Source organism: Falco biarmicus, chromosome 18 (assembly GCF_023638135.1).
Source record: "Falco biarmicus isolate bFalBia1 chromosome 18, bFalBia1.pri, whole genome shotgun sequence".
Classification (NCBI taxonomy): Eukaryota; Metazoa; Chordata; class Aves; order Falconiformes; family Falconidae; genus Falco; species Falco biarmicus.
The window spans coordinates 2756069-2766684 of record NC_079305.1 but is presented as its reverse complement, the minus strand read 5'-3'; the positions used below and the strand labels follow the sequence as shown (position 1 = coordinate 2766684).

At 48.0% G+C, this 10616-nt stretch overlaps 1 protein-coding gene across 1 annotated transcript in view; it reads left to right on the top strand.

The window, feature by feature from the left end:
• Positions 1-1266: 1266 nt before the first annotated feature.
• The window catches only part of DPYSL2 (dihydropyrimidinase like 2), a 55657-nt gene continuing 46307 nt past the window's right edge, over positions 1267-10616 (top strand). Inside the window, exons 1-2 of the mRNA XM_056363021.1 lie at positions 1267-1394; positions 2332-2701. Coding sequence (XP_056218996.1) covers positions 2351-2701 — 351 coding nt within the window. The 5' untranslated portion in view covers positions 1267-1394; positions 2332-2350. The remainder of the gene's footprint in view (positions 1395-2331; positions 2702-10616) is intronic.

Sequence of the window (10616 nt, the reverse complement as noted above, 5' to 3'; positions counted from 1 at the left end):
AGAACGTGTCGACACAATCGCTTCAAGGCTTTCAGCTTGGAGGAGCCTCTGTCGGCGCTCTCTGCATCTTCTGTGGACTCTGCCTGATCAGCAATGCTATGAGTATTAATATTTATAAACCTTAAATAATGCAGGCCTTCATCATACCTGAGAGACCATATGTTGGCCTCCAATCGCCAACAAAGCACCTGGGATCAGTGTGGTGACAACCCTGGCTGATCTGCTGTGCTGGTCCCAGAAGGGGAAGGAGGTGGAGCTTTTCCCCTGGAGAGCCTCTGTCTTTGGCGTGCTCCCTCCTTCATTAGTTACCAGAGCACATCATCTTCATCCTTCAGGGCCAAGCTGCAGGCTTATTTCTTTCCTTTTAGTCTGGAGTCTTTTATCGCTGTGCTGTGCATTTATTACAGGGCTTCACTTGGTGGTGACCTTGGGTTTGGTCTCTTTCCACCTTTTGGTACAAATGCTTTGATTTGGGTGTGGTTTGCAGGGTTCTGGGGTTTATTTATTTATTGCTCTTGGCGGGTTTGGTGGTTTGTTTTTTTTTTTTTTTTTGAATCTTGCAAAGGTAGCCGTTTGGACACAGATGCCTCTAAATTAACATTTAATGTATGCGTGTGTGAAGCTGCATATCAATGAATAATGCATAGGAGTAAACAGCTTGGTGATTGGGTTTGGTTCGGAGCAACGTTGCATATGGATTAGGCTTAAGGACCCAGATCAGCCGTGTTAATAGCATGTATCAGGTGGAGACAGCCAAGCTAAACCTTTTGTGTGCGGCACCACTTACCTCTGTGATAAAAATGTCTCTCCTCCCACCTACACAGCCTCGGCCGGCCTCGCAGAGCCCCTCGGTGTTCCCTGTTGGAACAAGCCCCCGGGAAATGACTCAGGCGACCCTCCCTCCGCATCGCCAGCCGCTGGAGCTGTTTATTTAGGTACAAACCCGAGAGAATAAGTAAAAAAGGGTCCCCGACACATGCAGCTGTACCAGCCCCGAGGAGCAGGAGGGGGTGTTGGAGCCCAGCGGCTCAGGCCAGGCGCTGCGTGGCGGCAGGGGCTGGGGGTGCGGGGCGAGCGCCTGGCCGGGGCTGCGGGCCCCCCGGGGCTGCGAGCCCGTGGTGCTGAAGGGACAGCGCCGTGGCCCGGCCCGGCCGGGGGCTCCGCGGCCCGGGGGTGGCGGGGGGGCTCCGCGGCCACTCGCTCCCCGTCTCCCAGCGCAGGGTCGCTGTCAGCACGGGCAAGGGGCTGCTGCTCTGTCTCCTCCTCTAGAAACCTGCATCCAGCCGGAGCCGCCTTTGGCTGCCTCCCCTGATCCCCCGCGGGGAGGGACTGGGGGCTGCTGGCGTTGCGGAGGCTTAATTGACTTGCAAGGTCACTAATTTCGGCTCCTGGAGGTAAGTCCTGGTGAACGGCACATTTTCCTCTCTCCCTCGGTTCCCACACCCTTCTCCCATCTGTCTCTCTTTCTCATTCTCTTTCCAGTGCCATCAATCAACCCCTCCCCCCCCCCCCCCCCCCCCCCCCGCGAAGAGGGTCTACCCGAGTCATGGCACCAACGATGCCCCCAAAACCAAAATGATGAGTCAGCATTTTGGCTCCCACTAGCCCCACTGACCCAACCGTCATCTCATCTGCTCCCCGCCCTCCGGCTCCGCTGCCTTGAGAAAAGTGAGAAACAATAGGATTCCCGGAGCACTCCCTGACTCCTCCATTGCGGGGCTAGGGGAGGAAGGGGAAAGGGTGGTGGGAGGAAGGAAGAGACCCTTTCTCCCCCTGCCTTGGGAACACGCCTCCGGAGCGGCCGGAGGTGAGGGGGGTGCTCAGTCCCCATCGGCCTCTCCGCAACTTGTAGCGAGAGCAGCACGCTGGGGAAGGGGAGGGGGGCGAGGGTGTGTGATGGGGGCTGTTGCTCCAACCTGATCGAGTCTATTTGCCAATTCACCACTCGCATCACTTCCGGATCAGTCCTCAGTTTCTGCTGCAGAGTGAGGATTTTTTTTTTTTTTTTCCTCTCTCTCTCCTTTTCCCTCCCTCCCCATCTGGATGCTGGGAACTTGAAACCTCCTCCCCTGATTGCAGCAGGATCTGCCCCAACCTCCCCTCAACTTTGCACCGAATCACAGAAAACAGAGCGAGCCACAGGCTATATTGTACCGATGGGGGCAGGGGATCTGCCAGGCACAGCCCTTTGCAATTGATGTTGCCGTATCTCTAGGACCCAGAGCAATCTTTTTTTTTTTTTTTTTTTTTTTTCCCCCTCTCCTCTTCTGGTGTGTGTGCGTGTGTGTGTGAAGGATCCTCCTGGTTACTGCTGTTATTATTTTCCCTTAGCAGGGAGACCACATAAGCCATGGCTGAGAGGAAGCAGTCGGGCCGGCAGGGTGAGGAAGAAGAAGTGCCAGCCTTCTTCAAAAACCTGGGCTCAGGCAGTCCCAAGCCCCGGCAAAAATTCTGTGGCATGTTCTGCCCAGTGGAAGGCTCCCTGGAGAACAAGACCATCGACTTCGACTCCCTCTCGGTGGGCCGCGGATCTAACAAAGTCGTGGCGAAGCAGAAGGATGTTGCCCACCTGGGTCCGGATGCTCAGTCCGTCTATTCCAGGCAGAGCGGGAAGGGAGGGGAACCATCTGTTGATTTCGGGAGAAAGGTGGAGATCAGGAGTGCCACTGGGAAGGAGGCGCTGCAGAACCTGAATGACAAGGTGGGTGCATATATATATTATATATATATATATATGTGCGTGTGTGTACGTGTGTGTGTGAGATGCAGCTTGAACACGCGACAGGCTGCGGAAGGGCTGTATCCTTTCCACCCTGCAGTTTCTTGCTTTTATGTCACCTGCTTGTATGTGGCAGTCAATGTCTTCCTCTAAGCAGCAGCATCTCTCCTAGAGCCTTCTTGCCAGACCTCTAATGTTATCCGTGTGCTCTCTGCAGGTGTGTGTGTATGTGCACGGGGAGGAGGGCAGAAGAAGAAAGGAGCCCCCGCACCCATAACCACCCTCCCTTTCCCCGCCCTGCCTTCCTATTTGGTGATAGAGACTGACTTTTTTGTTTCTTAGGCGATTTGCCCCCAGCACAACGGTAGAAAAATGCCCCACCCAGATAGTGAATGCAGCTCACTGGAACAGAAATGCAATTGTTAGCAAAAGAGCATCAATGAGCTTCCACCTACAGGGATCAGATCCCTGCAGGCTTCTTCCAGGGGAAACTCCTACCCCCTCCTCCCAGGGGAGGGCAGACTCCAGCGTGACCCCTGGGAGCTGTATTTCAATACCAATTTTGATCAAGGCCTCTGGCTACAGTGGGAATTCTTGCCTCGGGAAGATCTGGGACTTTCAGAGGAATGTGGCATTCTCTTAGAAACCCAGTGAACTCCTCCCAGTCTTTTAAGGCCCCTGAAGCTATTTTCTCACTCTCTGTATGTGTTGTGGTGTAATAAAGCCTGTCCCCTTCCTGAGGCAAAACCCATTCAACCCATAGGTCTAGCTGACCATGCACATTTGCTTTCCTCGATAAATAGATTTAAGGAAGCTTTATTCAGATCTGAGCCATGAAACACTCTGTGTGTTCCTCAGACAATGCTGGCTCCTATGCATAGGCTGGAAGAGTGGAAATGAATGAAGCACCGACCAGCAAACTGATAAACTCCCAGCATACTGGGAAAGAGTTTCTGTGAGCAGTTCCCCAGTGGGTTTACAGAGCAGTCCTTTCTTCTGCAGACTGTCTCTAGGATATACCTCCTGGGTTTTACTAATGGTATAGATTGCATATACAGAGCAGAAGTCTGCCCGGAATTTATATGATGGGCTTGTTTGCCACTTTCTCCTGCTTTCAGAAGAAATGTGAGATATTACTAGGAGTATTACTGGGGGCTCCTCCCCACATCAGACCCTACTCTGCTTCTTCCTACCTACAGTAACCTAAGGGCTCCATCCAGCCCTGTTTGCACAACTGCTGTTTGTGGTGAGATCACAAAGGAAGGCCTTGGTTTTCAGAAGCGCTACGCAGCAACCTTTAATTAGGAGTGGGATGTGCTCCGTGCCGCATCAAACCCGATTTGCCAAACCCAAACAAAAGTTTGCCACTACAAATGCCTATGGTTTGATTTGACCATGTTGAAGTGCCTACTAAGTGAGTAACTTTCCCTGATCTATTCGTCTTGTTGGACTAACCAAGGTGCATCTCAAGAATAAAGGGCGTACGCCCTTTCATCTTGGGGAGTCAAAGGTTTTGCAGTTTGGGACATTTTCAGGACTAATTTCATACAATTTGAAGTGATGATGTCCTGCAGGACATAAGTATAAACAGGTGATATATCAATTCTGAAAAGATCAATTATTTTGTGATTAAAGGGTACCAGTATAATAATAAAAATAAAACCCCCACAACTTTTAAGTACAATATGGTGAAAAATCAGAAGTCCACACAGGATATTAATCACTTCTTAACAAAAAGTGTGGGTGTTGGTTCTATTTTTGAAGATTGTTGTATAAACATTAACTGAGGGGATGAAATAATGGGATAGTGCAAAACGTTTGGGTTGTTTCTCGTTAGCTTTACATAACACTGATGCCAGTGGATTGTGTTGTGAGGGGTTGTGAGCATTTGGGTAAGTGCAGTCTTTTATTATAAATGTCTTGCTATGGATTGGCACTTTATTGCGGGAGTGTTTTAGCTGTGATGGTTTTCCAGCTGACTGCATCTATAGCTTGAATCAATGGTTAGATCCTCAGTGGGTAAAAATGGCTTTTACTTCGGTGTAGTTAATAGAAATGTGTTTTTGATGATAATCAGATCTCACCATATTAAAAAAAAAAGTAAAAAAAAAATGTTGCAGGAGTGGCATTAAGGGAAACAGTGCATTAAAATAATATCAGATAGCAGTTAAAAGGCTTCTGAAGTTTTGCAGCTGTATTTGGCCTATTATTTTCAAACCTCTGTCTTAAAGCATTTAATAACACATCTGAAATCGGTGCACCCTGGATAGCCTGTACACTGTTTCGGTGTGGTGGGGGTCTAAACTATGGTAGAAAGGAACAGTATGCTAATTTATAGGATCTTGAACTTTTAACTTGTGTGAATTATTTCACAATAGGCTAAAACCTTACTGCTTCTTTTTCTTTAGCTTCAGGCTGACAATAGTTGCAATTTTTCTTGATACTATAACAATCAACATACAAGAAGGTCAGTCCATGCTCTGTTTCAGCAACCGAAGGACAATATTGTGAGCTGATGGGAATGGGTGATGAGCAACTGGAGGCAATGGAGATAGGTGGAAGTATTTTAGCCAGTGACTGGACCCAAAGTGGGTTTAAAAGAGTCATCCTTTCTGTCACTGTATAGAGAGATCTTGTATTAATCTCCCCTGAAATGACGAACAAAGCAAGATGGACAAGCTATTTTTTTTATTTTGCCAAGGTCTTAACTGTCCAGAGGATGAAAAAAGGAATGTAATTATTCCACATTAAATTGCAATATATTGTTCTTCTGGTAAAGATAAGGGTAATCAAATCTCTTTGTGTCTATCCTTCCTAGGGTATTCTGTAGGCATCTATCATGGCCTCGCTTTATTGCCTCTGGGCCATGCTGCCTCATAATTCAGGGTTAAGATCATCTCTAGAGGCACCAGGAAGGCGCTCTGTCTTAGTTTAAGCATTGCTTTGCAGTTAAGCCTCTGGAGGCAGTGACCTATTCAACAGGTCCGCAACTCAGCAGATCTGAGGCAAGCTCTGCTCCTTCACAGCTGTCAGGCCTCAGAGAATTAGTGGTGTTTCTGTTTCACATCCTAGGCTTTGTCATCTTCCCTGTTTAGGCTGTTAATGGCTGGTTCTGGAGCGCCTCGTTCAGTGTCGGAGCACTGCGTTGTGCTCTGAAGCCCTGACCTCAGCGGGACCATCACTGTGGTCTAACAGCAATGTCATGTTCAAACCTGGGATTTCTTCAGTGAGACAACAAGCACTTGGTCTGGCTTTCATGGCTGTGCACCTGTAAGCCCGTTTCCTACAGGGATTCGGTACTCAGCTAGCATCAGGGCAGGGACCTGCAGCACTTACTCATAGCGCTGCTTTGTAGTAGTCGGTGCAGACGCTGGAAGCTACCTCGTCTCAGAGCAGGAGGACTGATAAAAGGACTTCCCAGGGCATTAGTCCCCTGTTCCTTAGATGAACAGTCTTGAGACACCTGCATTCTTCTGGGTTTTGAAAAGCCCTGGCCATTGCTTGCGTTACCTGGGTCATTCCTCTGTGTCTATTTCCCAGACTTCCCATGTGTGCGCTTGGTATTCCTTCTGTCTTGGTCACCTGTTGACGTTCTTTGGGACAGAGACAGTCTTTTAGGGAACATCTATATGGGGAAAGCAAGGTTTGATTGCAGGAGGGATCAGCAGGCCTGGGACTTGCTTTAATCTAGTTTGCACGGAGAGTCTGAGTAGGTGCTAAGACACTTCAACGCAAGTACAAGCCCTGGGATCCCAAATCTCTTCTTAAGTCGCTAACTCAGTTTCCCATTGCCATCTTGTTGTTAGTCCAGTGATTCAGGTGGTTCCCCTGTGCAACAGACACCTTCGCATACCTTTTTTGCATCCCTTAGAAACAGTTCATGGACCTTTGGGAAGTGCAGAGCACTGGGTGTGAACTGCTGCTCTAAACCAGCAAAGCTATGTCCTAGTGTAATAAGATAAGTAACGGTAACGCATAATCAGAGACTAGGAAAATATTTTTATTTTAGAATTGACAGGAGAGGAATCACTTGCAGTGTCATGAAGCTTTTGACATGACTGGACTTTCTGCTAAAACCTCAAAGCTCTCAGGATCATGGCTGTTCATTCCTGGAGAGGGAAAATAATGAATAACAGGACGTTGTTGAGAGCTCAAATAATCATAGACTCTGGAACGTTAATGGAACTGTTGTGTAAAACAAAGAAGCTGTTCCAGACAGCTGGAAATGCAGTTCCAAGTTTAATTGGTTACAATGCTTGCAGTTTTTCTAGCCTTGTTTCGACAATCATTGCTTGCAAAATAATCATAAAGGAGGATGACTTGTGTGTTCTTCCAATGGATCATAATAGTTTGTCTGACTACTGGAAAAAAAACACCCCACCAAACCATAGAAAAACTAACAATGATGAGCACAAATGCCAAATTCCTCTTCACTTCTTAGATCCCTCCTAAAGCCACCCATCTGCATAGCTGGAATGTGCCGTGCATGCAGTGGGCGTCTGGTGGAGTGGTCTGTCGGTGCTGTGGCAGGAGTTTATCAATACCACAGTCTCTCAAGCAGAGATGAACAAGGGGCTGTGACACAGGGACAACATGCTACTTGGGCTAAAGCCTGGAGGGAAAACCTCAACACCTGGGGCCAGATCTCCCCACTCGGTTTGGAGCTGAGCCCTTTCAGAGGTCTGGGCTTTCAGCAGCACCTTGCGAAGCAGGCTTTGTCTTGGGGGATGGGTGCAGTGCCTGGCACGACGAGGTGGCAGCTTTGCGTGCCACCCTTATGCCAGTGCCCTGGCCATCATTTGACATGAGCCGTCTGTTTTTAGTAGGTGCTGAGCAGTTGTTTAAGTCTGCCTGAATTTTTTTTTACCTGTAGGACCATGTCTAACTCCCCGTATCACTCGCCTGTCTTGTGGCACATGAAATCTGAGTCTATCTTCTGTGGTGGTGTTATAAAGTTGGGAAATGATGTAGGCAGCAAAGCTCACGTCAAGGTGATGTGTGTGTTCTGCAGGAACTCTCTTACCCTAAAAAGGGACGGCATCTGGGAGCAGTGCTGTAGGAAAGCTACCAAAAACCCAAACCTGTTTACGATTCACACCAGAAGCACTATGTCCGTCCTGCTCTTTGGTCACCCCCCAGAGATTTGGAATGAATCTCAGGGTGGGAGAATAGAGGCCAGAATTTCATTTGCTCATTGTCTGGGGTAATGTACATCAAAGATAGACCAAGCTGGCTGACACAAGCAATTGCTGAGAGCTTGATGCTTTGTCCTGTAGGTTTTTGGGGAAGGAGAAGGGGCTATAATGTTAAGAAGTAGTGAAAATCACTGTGAAAATAGCCATTTTTTTAGATCTTAATCATGGTTCCCTGGTTAATCATGGGCCTGTGGATGCTAAACTCTCGCCACTGGATGAAAGGGAGGACCAAGGACAAGGATGCCCAAGTGTCCCATGCCTTTGTTCCAGAAATGCTGTATTTAACTATAATGAAGGTCACAGCATGAGTGTAGCTGCTTAGAGAGGAGCGCACGTGTTTGCCATGTATCGTACTACTCATGGCAGAGCAATCCCTGTCTAGAACCCTGATGAGGGCTGTCTCTTTCCCGATAACGTGAGGTGATAGTAAATTAACCGTGGAGCAGTGGCTTGGACTTGTTTAAGGCCTATTAAGATTCTAAAGCACCCAAAATGCTTCAGGACAGTTCCTCTAAGAAACGCACTCTGATAGTAACAGTCATCTTAGAAGGTTATTTCTGAACTTTCTCAAGGTTTCCTGGAATTTTCAAGGAAACAAAATCAACTGAAAGCTTAATTTTAATTTGCAGATCAAACGTGCGTTTTTATTGACCTGTTTTTGTGGCTGGAAAGTGAATCTCCCTCTCATAATCTAAAATAGTCTATATTCAAAAAAGATTAGGCTGTTTCTCTGAGAAATTGTATGATTTTTCTCCCCCTCATAGTAGCACCTTTGACCTCTGTGGTAATTTCCATATCTGGACAATTTTCTCCTGTAAGATAACAAAACAAATTAGAAGATGCCCATTGGCAAGTATAATTCCCCTCTGTAATTTAACATGTAGTGATTAATAATGGACAGTTCTTTCATCATCTTTTGGGAAGGACAGACGTACTCCTTGTGTCATGTGTCAGCCTGTATTTAATCCTCCCAACACTTGGTGAGATGCAGGGGACTGCTGGATCCCTGGGAAACTCCTTTGAAGCTGTTGAGACTCGGAGCTGATGCAGCAATGGGCACGGGTGGAATGGTGACAGAAAGTCAGGGCCTGATGGGTGACCTGGTGAAAGCTTTTTTGGCCTGGTCCTGCTGCCTCTGACCACAAAACCAGGAGCCTCGCTGGCTTTGGCAGGGGGCGAATCCCCACAGGGAGGGGGGATTATTGGCATCCAACAAGCCTAAAGAGAAATCCAGAGCTTGCTGATGCTGTAGGGCTAAAATTTCAGGTGCTTCCAGGAATGCTTTAAATCCATCTCTGGATCCCTCTTTTCGTTACATCTTAAAATGTGTGTTTCCATTTGCAGGTTTTATAATTTCATAGCAAAATGTCCTTGTGGATGAACCTTTAAGAATTCAGTAGGAGTAAAAGCAATCAGGTGTTGCAGAAATTCTGTGGCGTTTGTTGCAATTATGCTGAAATTCCATGGAGGAAGAGACTCTTTCAATAGATTCCCCCCCGCCCCGCCCCCCCCCCCCCCCCCAACCATCCATAAACTCCAGAGTGGGGAATAAAATTCCTCGCTAAGTGCACGATGGTAGTCCACAGCACCTGTAAAGTTAGGATTCAGAGCTGATGTAAATTGATTTCAACGGATGCCTGTGATGATTTATTTTAGCATAATTATCACTGTGCAGAGATTCTCATATTCTTGTGCCATTTTCCCTCTAGACCTTTCCGGAAGACAAATTTAGACATAGACATAGTTCCTTTAGCACGAAATGCGTTTCTGCTGCAAAGAGCCTGCACAAGATGTCCTACGCTGGCTGGTATCTGTGCAGAAATGGCTGATGGCAACCTGGTGTATCTGCTGGCCAACACCCGCCCAGGTGCCCTCATCCTACGGAGGGGCCAGGGACACACAGCCAGAGCAGAGCACAGCTCCATACATGGCTGGGGTAGGCGCTGGCACTGCAAATGTGGGCATAATGCTGTGTTTTGAGCATTTCCTCTCCTCTTTTGCTGTTGGGGGGTTATCGTCGGGGCCCTCGGACGTGCTGATGTTGTGTAATTGAAGATATCGGTGCTCTTTGCTGCTGCTGTGACTTGGCTGCAGCGATCTTGCTGGTCCTGTCGTGGTGGCTGCAGGCCGGGAGCTGGGATGGGCTGGCCAGCCGTGCTGCACCGCTCTCCTCCGCTAACGCTTGGCAAGGAAGGTTTGGCAGCGTGCGTTCTCTGTAGCACCTTCTAATTTTAGCCTGCTCAGCCTGCCGCCCGCGTTAATAGACCTAAGGAAGACAAAGTGCCGCAACACTATCTAGAAACCCCGTCGCTTCCCGCAGTACCTTGGCAGGTAACGGCACCGCTGTGCGACAGCTGGATCGGGTACAAACCTGCAAGGAGGTACGAAGCGGGTTCAACTCTCCTCTTAACTTTGGACCCAACTCCTGGCCCTGATATTTCATAAATAATCTTCTTTCTTCGTTTAACCCACGGGGGAAATGATACACAAACTATAGCTTTACCAGAGGAATGAATCAGCTTTTATTTAAAAAAAAAAAAAAAAAAAAAAGCAGGCACGCATCTTGGTATCTCTGACTCTGTTCTCCGCTTGTTCTCATCCCAACATTGTCCTCTAGATACAGCTCTTCTCCTTCCCTCCTGATCACCTCTCCTCACGTCTGTTTATACAACAGACAATATCCATGCCTTGCCTTTGTTTAG